At 40.6% G+C, this 13,986-nt stretch overlaps 2 protein-coding genes across 2 annotated transcripts; both read left to right on the top strand.

Annotated features, from left to right (window-relative positions):
- The first annotated feature begins 5,415 nt into the window (after positions 1-5,415).
- On the top strand, positions 5,416-11,694 carry LOC127300703 (uncharacterized). The gene is made up of 15 exons (XM_051330857.2): positions 5,416-5,650; positions 6,602-6,696; positions 6,790-6,903; positions 7,711-7,815; positions 7,894-7,965; positions 8,264-8,376; positions 8,484-8,618; positions 8,697-8,765; positions 8,880-8,967; positions 9,062-9,133; positions 9,212-9,312; positions 9,532-9,649; positions 9,742-9,801; positions 10,830-10,940; positions 11,360-11,694. Exons 1-15 carry the CDS (start codon positions 5,482-5,484, stop codon positions 11,465-11,467), a joined length of 1,530 nt encoding a protein of 509 aa, XP_051186817.1. The 5' UTR covers positions 5,416-5,481; the 3' UTR covers positions 11,468-11,694.
- Positions 11,695-12,135: 441 nt separating this feature from the next.
- Positions 12,136-13,004, top strand: LOC127300704 (light-harvesting complex-like protein OHP1, chloroplastic). The gene is made up of 3 exons (XM_051330858.2): positions 12,136-12,358; positions 12,560-12,682; positions 12,792-13,004. Exons 1-3 carry the CDS (start codon positions 12,218-12,220, stop codon positions 12,858-12,860), a joined length of 333 nt encoding a protein of 110 aa, XP_051186818.1. The 5' UTR covers positions 12,136-12,217; the 3' UTR covers positions 12,861-13,004.
- The last annotated feature ends 982 nt before the right edge of the window (positions 13,005-13,986 follow it).

Raw genomic sequence — 13,986 nt, 5'->3', positions numbered from 1 at the left:
TGACTCCAAAAATCCATCTGCATGGAGTTTCTTCATGCGTTCCTTTCTAACATGACCTAAATGGCGGTTCCACAAATAAGTGGAATTCAAATCATTTGCCTTATGGCATTTTAGCGTCAGTGTTATGTATGTGTGTTTCACCATTAAGATTTATAATAACGTATCCATCGTACATGGAGTAATGTCATAATTTGAACAACTCATTGTTTTCATTTGACCAGAGAAAAATAACAATTATTAAGTTCTTTATTATAAATTCTAAGGGCTAAGAATGTCAACGACAAACATAATAACACTTTATTATGTTCCAGACGTGCATTATTACCATATTCCTTATCAGTCACTTAGGGCATCGTATTCTTGTATTGCGTTGTATTGTATGAAATCTCATACTAACCAATCTGGTACAAATACCCAAGAATTTCATTATGTGACAAAACAAGGAAAACATCCATAACATGTATATCATGTATATACACCTGAGCTAGACTTTCTATTCTTTTCTTTCTTTCTGCCAAAATATCTTTTGTAGTTTCTCTTTTAGCTCTCTTCATTCTTAGAAAAACACTTCACCTTCAATAACTTCTAGATCCATTGGTCAATACCAATAACCTTGATGTTCTTACTTTGAAGTTGATCATCATATGACAAGTGTTCCAGATTTCACTATTAGTAACTTTGTAATATGATGAACAGTTTCACTCATAATTTTATCCATGACGACTTTCCGAGACCATGTCTGTACATGCTAGGCTAGTAAAGTTTAACCTTAGTATTCGTATGTGCAAATCTGGCTTGCACCCGTTGTATGCACACGTAGAATCTATAACACCCGATCATCACGAGATGCTTCGAAACAACGAGTCTTAGCAACGGTGCATACTAAGGACGATCACTTCATGAATATGCGAATATTGTTAGTTCCCCAATAGTTGGAGGATTGAGACGTCTAGCGTCTTCAACCTTCGTACATTCCCATAAAACTTATGAGTTTATGTAGTCTCACTAGATTATATTCTATCATATTGCAATAAGGTCTTAGATATCACATATATCTCATACCTTGCTTATTTCTGAAAACAAAATTTCCAGCTCCTTACTTTTCAAACGGATTTGAACTTCAAGTTTCACAGAGACAAGATGATTTAAGGTACTAATTGAAACCATTGCTCTTTGAATCATCAATGTGAGGTTTACTAAAAGTTTGCATTAGGACTTAATCATATCTTGATTCTTTAACAATACAGTACTAGTCCGTAAAGTTACTTGCCAGACTTAACAGTATTTCTATCTCAATTACAAGACTAGCGCATGGTAGATAACGGATGCCAATTCTACAAATTTAATTCAAAATACTATTCAGACTATGTTCATGAGAATTAGTTCATGTTTTAATCTAATTACTAATGAACTCCCACTTAATACAACATCCCTCATAGTTGTTAAGTGGCACACGATCCACATCCACTACACCAAAACCGATCATCACGTGAGATGATGTAGCTTCAATGGTGAACATCAACATGTTGATCATATCATCCATATGACTCGTGTTCAACTTTCGGTTTCCGTTGTCCCGAGGCCATGTCTGTACATGCTAGGCTCGTCAAGCAAACCCAAGTATTTCCGCGTGTGCAACATGGCTTACACCCGTTGTATGTGAACGTAGAATCTATCACATCCGATCATCACGAGATGCTTCGAGACGACGAACTGTAGCAACGGTGCATACGAGGGGAGAATACTTTATTATCTTGATATTAATGTGAGGGATCGTCTTATAATGCTACCGTCGCGATCTAAGCAAGATAAGATGCATAAAGGATTAACATTACATGCAATTCATAATATGTGATATGATATGGCCTTTCTTCTTGTGCTTTTGATCTCCATCTCCAAAGCACACGATCATGATCTCCATCATCACCAGCATTGCACCAAGTTCCATAGCGCCGCTTCATGGTTGTCCATCACTTATAGCTACTATAACAACTACTTGAAATAAAGCTATTACATGATGAAAAGACACGCATGTCTTTAACAAAAATTAAAGACAACCATTAGGCTCCTGCCGGTTGCCATAATACAATAATGAACATCTCATACATCAAATATAATCATCATCACATCATAGCCATATCACATCACCAAACCCTGCAAAAACAAGTTAGACGCCTCTAATTTGGTTTGCATATTTTACGCGGTTTAGGGTTTTCGAGTAAGATCCAATCTACCTACGAACATGAACCACAACGGTGATACTAGTGTTGACAATAGAAAGTGCAAATTGGAATCTTCACTATGGTGGGAGAGACAGACACCCGCAAAGCCACTTATGCAATACAAGTTGCATGTCAAGCGTGGAGCAAGTCTCATGAGACGCGGTCATGTAAAGTTAGCCCGGGCCGCTTCATCCCACCATCCCGCAAGATGCAAAGTACACAAACTAAAGCAACAAAAGCATCAACGCCCACAAAACCATTGTGTTCTACTCGTGCAACAGATCTATGCATAGACATGGCTCTGATACCACTGTTGGGGTTCGTTGCATAGAAAACAAAAAATTTCCTACCGCAAAGACGAATAAATCCAAGATCTAATCTATGGAACACCCAAGATCTAATATACAAGTTCGGAGCAACGAGATGGAGATGAGACTAACCCTCGAAGATTCCAAAGCCTACGAGATTAATCTCGTTGTTGGTGTAGATGATCGTCCCCGGTGCTGCAATCCGGCAGCACTTCCGTACTCGGTCGCGCGTACGGTGTCGATGAAGCCCATCCTCTCCCCGTTCCAGCGGGCAGCGGAGGTGTGGTAGATCCCCTCGGAATCCCAGCAGCACGACGGCGTGGTGGTGGAGGTGGAGGATAAATTCCTGCAGGGCTTCGCCAAGCCTGCGCAGGAAGAAGAAGGAGGGAGAGAGGGGCGGCTAGGGCTTGGGGAATGATGTGATGCGCCCCAGCCCTCCCCTCCCTCTTATATAGGCGTGGGGTGGGGGGCTGCCTTGGCCCCCCTCCAAGCCTTTGGGTCGGCCAAAACAAGGGGGGCAACTTCCCCCCCCCCCCCCCCCCCCAAGTTAAGCCCCTATTTTCAAGGGATTTGATCTTATCCACTTGGTACAACCACATGGGCCTTGGGGGGCTGGTGTGCCTGTCCCATGTGGGCCTATGTGACCCCCTCCGGTCCATGTTGGTCGTCCGGGATAGGTGGGCCCCACTATGGTACCCTCCGGAACCTTCTAGAACCTCCGGTACAATACCGAAAAATCCTGAACTTTTCCGGTAACCCTGAAAATGACTTCCCATATATGAATCTTATTCTCCGGACCATTCCGGACCTCCTTGTGATGTCTTGGATCCCATCCGAGACTCCGAACAAAAACATCGGAATCCATCTCATATTCCGAATCTACTTATGCGACATCGAACCTTAAGCGCGTCACCCTACGGTTCGTGAACTATGTAGACATGGTCGAGACTCCTCTCCGAGCAATAACCAATAGCGGGATCTGGAGATCCATAATGGCTCCCACATATTCAACGATGACTTAGTGATCGATTGAACCATTTACATACGATGCCAATTCCCTTTGTCACGCGATATTTTACTTGTCCGAGGTTCCATCATCGGTATCTCCATACCTTGTTCAACCTCGTTACCAATAAGTACTCTTTACTCGTACCGTGGTATGTCATCTCTTATGATCCAATCATATGCTTGCAAGCTAATCAGACGACATTCCACCGAGAGGGCCCAGAGTATATCTATCCGTCATCAGGATGGACAAATCCCACTATTGATCCATATGCTTCAACTCACACTTTCCGAATACTTAATACCATCTTTATAACCAACCATTTACGCAATGGCGTTTGATGTAATCAAAGTACCCTTCCGGTGTAAGTGATTTACATGATCTCATGGTCGAAGGACTTAGGCAACTATGTATCGAAAGCTTATAGCAAAGTGAACTTAATGACTTGATCTTATGCTACGCTCATTTGGGTGTGTGTCCATTATATCATTCATCTAATGACATAACCTTGTTATTAATAACATCCAATGTTCATGATCACGAAACCATGATCATCCATTAATCAACAAGCTAGTTATACAAGAGGCTTACTAGGGACTCCTTGTTGTTTACATAACACACATGTATCAATGTTTCGGTTAATACAATTATAGCATGAGATGTAAACATTATCATGAACACTAAGATATAACAATAACTAATTTATTATTGCCTCTTGGGCATATCTCCAACACCTCTTTCACGTCAAGAGCTCTCATATGTAGATCAGTAAAGTTCTTGGTGGTGGCCTCTTTCTCTTTGCGCCACCACTATTGTCAAGGTCGATGGCACCGTCTGTTGACGTGTTGCCATTGCCCTTCTTCTTCACCTTCCCGAGTTTTTTCCAAAAGGCATAGCTAGTTTCTCACTTTTTGGTATCGTTGATCAATATCCAACAATGGCTTAATGTGAACGCCTTGTTACCGTTGGCTGACTTGTAGTTCTCTAAGGCGTGAACAACCTACACATATGCACGACAATCCATGACACATGCCCACATATATGCAATGTACATTGACAAGAGAGGTAGAGGTGTTACCAAGTCAACGGTCGTGAGCCCGCTTATTTTTCTTCTCTTCACTGTATTGCACAAACCTTGGAACTTGTTACACTCGGCATGGATGAAGGCCCATCTCTTCGAAGGGAGAGATATTTTCGATCACTAAAGAAGGGGTTTGGCGGGAACTTCCTACGCTCATAGATGTACTTTCCCACCCGTCGCCAATATGCCAATCCCTTTTGCTCGGCACCGCATAGTGGATCTTGTAAAATCACCATGGAAGCACGACATAGCAACATGTCCTCTTCGGTGGTGTAGCTCGCGGTCCTTTGGCTCACCTTATTGCCCTTGAAAACGGTTGTGGCAAGTGTTGCGGCTAGTGTCGCGGATGTAGCTTGGGTTTAGGAGAAGCCATCGTGTTCCCAAACAATGATGATTGCCGATGCACTAGCCTTCTTGTTGAGTGACATCCTCATTGATCATGTCAACCATGAAGCCCTCACCATTGTTATACAGCTTAGATTTGTAAATTTATTTTGCCAAAAGTTTATTTTTCGAATTTCTTTTGTTCTCTTTTTCCCATTCTGCCGCATACCTATCGACTTGCTCGTCCGAGCACTCCGACAGACATCGTTGTGGCCACGTGGTCCCCGAGGCACAATAATTAAGCTAGGTCCACCCCATGGCGCACCACCAGCTCCAGCTGTGCCCTACCTCCTTTGTTATTCGCAAGGCACACGGACGCGACGTGGACCGTACAGCGACTCTCTCTGTCTCCCCTCATCGCATTCCCAAACTCCTTTTCGCTTTCGTTTCCACCGCCGCTTCTCCCCCCCTCGTCGCCGGAATACCAACTTCCCCCAAACCCTCGCTGTATACGCGCGTGCTGCCGCCGGTCTTGTCTGTATGGACTCGGCGGCTGAGGAGAAGCAGAAGAAGCAGGAGGCCGAGGCGGGGATGACGATTGGGGACGTGAGGAAGGACGGGGTGGCGAGGGAGGTGGTGCGGATGGAGAGGGAGGCGGTGATCCCCATCATCAAGCCCAAGCTCGTCATGAAGCTCGCCGAACTCATTGGTAAGTAACCCATCTTCACGCTAGAAGCGACCGGATTAATTTGGGTCACCGCCTCCCTCGCTTTCCATCTTGTGATATGGTAGCAGCAAGAAGCTATTGGAACTGGATGCTGCTATGCGTAAGGAGTCAAAAGTTGTTGCTAAGCCTAATAAAGCCATGAAGAAACAACTCGCAAGTTGGAGGTCAAAAAGCCCATAAAGTAGCGCCGAATGTTCATATGCAAATCGTTACTTGCTAGTTGAACTTGTTGTGTGTTAAACATGTGGTTACACCTGTCATTTTGTGGCATCTTACGTTAACCCTTTTCTGAGTTATAAACTTGTGTTAAATCTGTTGCTATACATAGCTATGCTGAATCTGTTGGGTCAACAACTGTTGCCTGTGTTAAATCTGGTTCAAGTTCAGGCTAAATGTTGTCCGAGTTTTTTTTTGGCATATCAATGTCCGACATTGACACATACAGATTGTATTGCCAAAAAAATGAATTAGAGGAAAAGTCTGGTTAGGTACAACCTCTATTGTCGCGGAAATTTTAATTAGAGAAAAAAACTGTTCAAAACCGGGCAAGGAGATTGTCATCCCAAGCCAAATGTCAAACTCTCCATTTTGGGCTACACGGTGTGTTTTGGCTAATGTACCACAAAATTGTAATGGTACTGGGCAAAGACGTGTTTCGGTGGTGTGTTTCAGCAAAGACCTGAAAATAACGGCGTCCTCTATTCAATTTTCCCCTTATAAATCCAAGAAGCTTATAAGTTCTTCATTTATGATCCCCAACTAGACATACACAACTACAAATGATAGGCCCTTAGAGGATATTAGTAGCACACGTGTTGTACGTAGTATTGATCATTATCAATGCCTCTGTGTTCATTCATGCTTTAGATGAAGAAATATCGTAAGCTGGACTCTTCCCCATAATTCATTCCATTTCTTTTCATTTATGCTTAGAGCATGATTTGGATCGTAATGAGTTCTTGAAGCTGTGCAAGAAGGTGGAGTACACCATCCGGGCTTGGTATCTCTTGCAGTTTGAGGATCTAATGGTAGGTGATCGTTCCATTTGATTCTATCAATCGAGATTTCCTTATGATGCTAGGCCAAGGTTCTTATATCTTTATGTGCTCTGTTCGTTACAGCAACTGTACTCTCTGTTTGATCCTGTTTCTGGTGAGAAGAGGCTGGAGCAGCAGAATCTGCCATCTCATGAGATTGATACTCTTGAATTCAACTTCATGACATATCTTTTCCAGGTTGGCACACCAAAATGTTGTTCATACCATAGGGCCCCTTGTGGAACACAGTATTCTTCATATACTTAGTCTTGTACCATTGAGCTACAACTTCATTGTCCAATTTTATCCTCTTAGAGTAGATGGTACGTATTTATGGCTTTATTAATTCACATGTAAATTTGGTTGCTTAATGTAGTAGGTTTGATATATTTCTCCTGTCCTGATTCATGTAGACCTCCCTTGGTTTTGTATCTGTTCTTGCATTCAATCTTCACAAAAAAAAGTTGAGTGAAATATTATTTTGAAAGGCCTATATAACATGTACATGCCAGAAAACTCAGAGATAACCTTGACACTCTGGGGAGAAAAACATTCATGAGATGTGAAGTTTGAATATCAGGCATTTGAGGCCTCCCATACTTCCCGTACTGCTTTTCCATAAAAAACTACAAAGGTATAATTTGGGGTGTTTTGTCGCTATATCCTCAGTACGTTTGGCTGGTACTTCTTCCCTGGTTTGTTGGCTGAATTTTGCATCAAAATGCATGTTTTTTTTTGGAAAGATAGTTTTCATTTCCTTTCTGTGTTCATTGGGCTATTGGGTTCAGTTGAAGTTGGTTTGCTTTCTGAGTTCCCTCGGAAAGGTGTGGATCGAAATTGCATTGATAGGAAACTGACGCAATTACCTTTTGGCCTTTGAACTAAGAAGCTAATTGGTTGATGATGAGAGATGTTGACATCATAGTAATGAAGTTTTTGCCATATTTACTATTTAGTTTGCTGGATAATTAAGCTACCACTATTTGGATTCACTGTATCAAGCAGATAATGGAAAAGAGCAACTTCAAGTTGTTATCTGATGAAGAGTATGATGTTGCGCAGTCTGGACGATATCTTTTGAACCTTCCCATCACAGTTGATGAATCTAAGGTTAAGAATTATAGCCTTTCTAAGTAAGCATAAGAAAGAACATGTTCAGTGCACTGAATTTCTTCCCTTCAAATATAGCTAGACAAGAAGTTGTTGACAACATACTTTAAAGAGCACCCACATGCCAATCTGCCTTCATTTGCTGATAAGGTAATCTTCGTGCCTTGCTAACTAACTTGCCAATTTCTCTTGATCGCATGGATTATATTTCTAATTCGAGGGAGTTATAATTAGTAGCGCATGATAAGTTGCGTTGGCTAGTGCATGAAGCTTGACAATGTAAACCGCAACTATTTTTATTCATAGAGCATTGGCTGGGTCTTGAGCTCATGACCTCTTGGCTCTGATACCACATTGAATTGTATGCACAAACCAGCTCACCCAAATTAGTTTGGGAAAGATGCACTATATGTTTCAACAATTATATTCCATATTGTTTACCTTGTAGTATATTGTCTTCCGTCGTGGCGTTGGGATCGACCGTACAACTGATTACTTTGTCATGGAGAAAATCGATGTAATCATATCCCGAGTTTGGAGGTCATTGCTAAGCTTTACCAGGTACTAAACTTGTTTGAACATCTTTTACCTCTTCAACAAGTCTAATCCAGATTACAGAACTGTTGTAAACTTGTAATTCATGGTAGTGATGATTTTTTTATGTATAGAATTGATAGATTATTCTCGAAGAAACCGCAGTCAAAGCCAAGAAGTGATATTAAGAAGACAGACGAAATTATTGAAGACTCAGAAGAACAAGAGCTATTTGTTGAGCGCATCCGGCTCGAAAAAATTGAGCTAAGGTTAAATAGTTTTACCGGTAAAATTTGGTAGAGTACAGTTGGACTTAATTTTATGAAGTCCTATCTTTTTTGTAACAGCATAAAAAACCTGACGCATAAGATGACAATTCAAGAACCTACATTTGATAGGATGATTGTGGTTTACAGGTAGGTTTTTACCGAAGCTGTATACTCATGAAAATTTCTTGTATTAATCAGTAAGTGTTAATATAGTGATATTAATTTCTGGTTACTGTTGTTATATAATTATTACATGTACAGGAGGGCTGGTACGAAAACTAAGCCTGACCGTGGAATATTTGTAAAGCATTTCAAAAACATTCCAATGGCTGACATGGAAATTGTTCTTGTAAGATAATTCATATGTATTCAGCGTCTTTTTAGGTGCTCCTTTTTCTCAGTGGTTTGTTACTGTGGACCTGAAACTGGAACTTATTTTGTAGCCAGAGAAGAAGAACCCCACTTTAACACCAATGGATTGGGTTAAGTTTCTTGTTTCTGCTGTTATCGGTTTGGTATGTTCCCACTATATTGGTTCTCCCTAAATGATTTTATAGCAATACTTTACTGTTTCAACTGCTTGTTACTTGCAGGTCACTCTTGTTGGTTCTCTTGAAATGCCGAAAGCTGATGTATGGGTTGTCATTGCAATCATGTCTGGTGTGATTGGATATTGTGCTAAGATCTACTTCACGTAAGTTCTGTATTGATTTCTTTCAGTCTCAGGCATCGATAAATATCATTCTCTGAAGAGGGTAACATCCTTAGAAGGCTCACACATTGCTCTGTAAACAATTGCTGCTAAAAGCTTGCTAATCTTTGTATGCGCAATTTTTTAATCTACTGTACTAAGTATGATCTTGTAAATATTTATCATTGGTAGTATGCCATGTGTTCGTTTATTGTAATACAGGTTTCAGGCAAATATGACATTATATCAGAACATGATTACGAAGTCAATGTATGACAAGCAGCTTGATAGTGGGAAAGGAACACTTCTTCATTTATGTGATGATGTGATACAACAAGAAGTATGAAACAAATGAATGATTGTCTTGCAGTACAAGTTTTACCTATATCTAAGATGTGATGTGTAATGATATTCCATTGTTTTTTCACACAGGTTAAAGAGGTCATAATTTGTTACTATATTTTAATGGAGCAAGGGAAGGCAACTATACAAGTAAGAATGTATACCTAGTGTTATGTGACATGACTTCCTTTTATTTCTTTTAGTATTTGTATCAATTTTGTCGTTTTTGGTATCTCTTCTATCATGTCATTTTTTCATTACTTATCCAATTCTTGTTTTCCCTTCTGCATTTTAACTTCAGCTCGTGTAGCTGTTGTCTTCTACTCCCTCCATTCAATGAATAAGGCGCACAAGCATTTGATATGTTGATTATATAGTACATAACTGATATTTCTAGATACGTATTGAGAAACACTTTCTAAGGATACCAAATTTATATCAAATATTCCTTCCATACATGGTTTAATTCATGGTCAAACACATCTGTGGAAAAAAGTACCATATTCATTGGAATGGAGGGAGTAGTGTACACGGCCAATGCTTTCTTGCAATATATGACACCTTGACCTTATAGCATGTGTTATCCTGAGTTTGGGTTCTGTTTCCAATGCTTCTCCATGTCATCAGCGTGCAACATCATCAATGGTTAGGACAGAGATCCACCCCTGTGCATGGTATCTGTGTAGGTGTTATTTGGTGTCAAGGTGGGATCCCACTGGGATTTCACTTGCAGTGCATTTTGTTTTTCTAGTTTAAATTTTGGTGTTAAAATTTACACTAAAAAAAGCAAAATATACTGCAAGTGGGACTTAGATGGGATCCCACTTAGTTATTTATTTAACAATTGTTTAGTTGCTCACCACGTGTACCACATGGTACTTCGTTATTTATTGATGGGTCATCCATGCTCATTTATGAAAACTGGAAACCAACATCCTTAGCAGATCAGATATTGAAATAAACTATTGTCCTGATCAGATATTAGATGCCCAATCATGGTAACCACAGATCGCTGTTTGTACAAGGTTATTGCAACACGAAATTTCTCGGTCATCATTGGCACAGATATGTGGGCTTATGTAACAAAATTCGTTCATATATTTCTTTTCTATCTTAGGACCCACAAATGTGAACTTAGGAACGTTACAATATTTTATTTATGTGTTGGTTTCCTCCAGGATCTTGATTTGCAATGTGAAGAGCTAATTAAAGAGGAGTTCGCCGCTGAGTGCAATTTTGATGTCCATGATGCTGTAAAGAAGTTAGAGAAGCTTGGTATCATTCATCGGGTAAAGCTTTCTACCAATTCATTCTGATCCAAATATCTAGCAAGGACCTCTCTCTATCGAAGTCGACAGTTGAAATTTGGATCATCTTGGATAGTTTTGGGGTGCTGGAACTTATTTCTATGTGTGGTCACGTGTGTGGCGGTTAAAACCTTTTCAAGTTATAAAAGTAGCTACCTAGGGTGCATGTCCCACAGTTGTCTTTGCTTCCTATTTTTTTCCTGTCATGTTAGTGCTTTTAGAACAAAATGGGAATAATTGGAGTTCCATATGGATATACATACCTTACATGCTCATTACATAGCAGGGAATTTTCCACCATTTTTGTGAACAGTCATTCTCTGAATAAATACCATCCAAACTACAGTCTATTCCTAGGTAGTATCCTCTTACATGCTAAAAAAGGAATTTGTGCTCCCCAGGACTCGATTGGAAGGATATTATGTGCTCCGTTGAAGCGAGCCAATGAGATCATAGGCACCACAACTGAAGAAATGGTGTTGCGAGCACAACAGAACTCTGTTTCTTAAGTTCTGCCTCAGAGCAAATGTATTTATCTGTATATTATTAGCACACGCAAGAACTGAGAAGGCTCATGTTCATCCTGATGGAATGATCTAAGCTCTGCTATTTTCTCTCATTAGTGAGTCAAAGTGAGTGTAACTAAGAGTGCCGTGTTTAGGTTTAAATCTGTACATGTTACTTGTGCATATCAAAATATAAATGCGACAGACAACAGGATGTCTTGTCCCTGAAATTGTCCAGTATTGCTTGTTCAGTTGTTGTATTAATGAAGATAAGTGTCAAGGTTTTAGTTAAAATTTGAACGAAAATGAGCTAAAACCAGGAGGGAGTAGTTAAAATATATTGGATGTCCTCTCCCTGGAATTGTCATGAATCTGTGTACTTTTGGAAAATAGATTCCATTACCAAGGATCCAGGCCAAATCGCCATTCAGCACGTGTGGTGCATAAACAGGATGCGCACAGCTAGCCTTATCAGTTTAGAGAGTACCGCAGCAAAAGTTCGCACCATGGTGACTTTAGGAAACAAGTTTCTAGGGCAGAATCCCCAGGCAAGCTTTGTGGCCCAGGTGTGTCCACGGAGGATACCGGAGAAACTGGAGGTGCATGTTGAAAGATGCACCTTGACGGGTGGCAACTGGCAAGCCTCTAGCCGTGGTTGGTGTACGTTCATTCGAGCAAGAGGATAACTAACAGAAAGAGGAAACGCAGACACACACACGAACACAGGGAGAGAACAGAGAAGGAGCAATAGCAATGGCCGTGATCTCCACAGTTTGCCCACCATCTCTCCTGTCAGTTCAAACCCTTCGCAGCCACAGATTCCAGAAGAATGGTGCTACCTGCTCACCAAGAACTACAACTTTCAGAGTCAGGGCTGTGAAGATTCCTGCAGGAGTAAGTTGCATGGCTGCCTTCTTTCTTACTTTCTCAATTCTTGTTTTGTTTTCCTAGATGAAGGATGTAGGTGCTCCCGGGATCTCGGCCTCTGCATTCAGCGATGCCACATCCGTTCCTCGTTTATTTGAGTGCTTGTTTCATGTGTAGGGCTCAGAAATATGGGTAATTAAGTTACTAAATCTTCCGTCCTTTTGTCAGGTTCAAGTGCCAAGGGCGCAGCCTAAGCTCAGTGAGCCGTTCCTAGGATTCACCAAGACCGCGGAGGTCTGGAACTCCAGGGCCTGCATGATGGGCCTCATCGGGACCTTCATCGTTGAGCTGGTAAGGAATTATGAATTATCACAAGTTCTCTCCCAAAAGTGGTGCGATAATTCGAGTGCTTCATTGCATGTGTAATGATTGATGCATTTTTGGGGGGCTTTGATTTCAGATTCTGAACAAAGGTGTTCTTGAGATAATTGGTTTCGAAGTGGGGAAAGGCCTCGACATTCCTTTGTAGTTCGTTCTCACTCCCTGCCTCTCTGCTGCTGATGTTCATATATGAGTCGCAGAAAACGGTTGTAGCCATCAGTGGCCATGCTATATATATTGTACTAAATACATAGTCAAACTATTAACATTCCATTACTTGTTACTCATTTTACACTCACTTGTATAGTGATGATTAGCAAAGGGGTTTCTGTTGCTCGTCAATTATTCTGATGAACTGTGCGATAGTTCAAACAGTTAATACCTGAAGCTGTCCATAGTTCTGACGAAAAAGACAAAGCTTTCTATGGTCATGCTAAATTAATGTTCATATAGGTGGTAATGTGGGATTGAATTGTTTGGCGAGTACGGACAAACGGAAGCTGATCTATAGGGAGCCCTTTATTTTTGAAAAATCGAAAATCATATTTATTTATAATCTTCAAAAAAAATATGAAAAAACATGGGATGTGCTATATACATCATTGAATACATCCAGGATTGTTTCCCGATTTTTTTTAAACTCTAAAATATGGTTTTTCATATTTTTGAAAATAAAGGGATCCATGTAGCTCAGCCTCTATTTGGTGGCAATCTTCTTCAACTTAACATTTTGGGTGAATTAGTTAGTTAGGTCTTAGGTTCATAGAATTCAATATGTTATAACCAGAGGCAAGAAGCCAAGAAGTCTTAGGTGCATACATGCGATTGGATATATTTTTCAAGATTGGATATGGTGCTTCAGATACTTGTATGTCTTTCTCTTAACTTCACCTTATGGAGCTCCTTTAAGTGTATAAAAGACAATTCCGCCTTGGTTAACACGAATGCATATGTAAAACTGAAACACCTTTATCTAGTATCATGTGAAGAATAAGCCCTTCATTAGGGGAATATAGGGAACCAAGCATGTTTCAGCGAAGGGGGGAAATGGATATTGTTCAGGGCATATTGAATGAACAATCAGGAATAAGGGGAGCGCCTCAAGCCCTCAACAGTCGAGCGCTTTACTATTTGTCTCGCTGTGTGCTGACGAAATTGTCACGATGAAGTAAATCGGACGGCTCTGCAGGTCGACTGAGACATAAGGAATTCTCAGTCACCTGAGACCTAGCAAATCCATTTAAAATTAGCAAGCTTTACTGGTATTTAGCTCA

This window comes from Lolium perenne, chromosome 5 (assembly GCF_019359855.2).
Source record: "Lolium perenne isolate Kyuss_39 chromosome 5, Kyuss_2.0, whole genome shotgun sequence".
NCBI classification, from domain to species: domain Eukaryota; kingdom Viridiplantae; phylum Streptophyta; class Magnoliopsida; order Poales; family Poaceae; genus Lolium; species Lolium perenne.
The sequence above is the reverse complement of the archived record's forward strand: the minus strand, read 5'-3'. Positions and strand labels throughout refer to the sequence as shown.

Excerpts from the sequence above, each read along its gene's own strand:
- LOC127300704 (XM_051330858.2), top strand. The coding sequence starts at position 12,218 with ATGGCCGTGATCTCCACAGTTTGCCCACCATCTCTCCTGTCAGTTCAA. Across the intron at positions 12,359-12,559 it reads CTGTGAAGATTCCTGCAGGA|GTTCAAGTGCCAAGGGCGCA; the intron begins GTAAGTTGCATG and ends TCCTTTTGTCAG. Across the intron at positions 12,683-12,791 it reads GGACCTTCATCGTTGAGCTG|ATTCTGAACAAAGGTGTTCT; the intron begins GTAAGGAATTAT and ends CTTTGATTTCAG.
- LOC127300703 (XM_051330857.2), top strand. The coding sequence starts at position 5,482 with ATGGACTCGGCGGCTGAGGAGAAGCAGAAGAAGCAGGAGGCCGAGGCG. Across the intron at positions 6,904-7,710 it reads TCATGACATATCTTTTCCAG|ATAATGGAAAAGAGCAACTT; the intron begins GTTGGCACACCA and ends TGTATCAAGCAG. Across the intron at positions 8,766-8,879 it reads AGGATGATTGTGGTTTACAG|GAGGGCTGGTACGAAAACTA; the intron begins GTAGGTTTTTAC and ends TTACATGTACAG.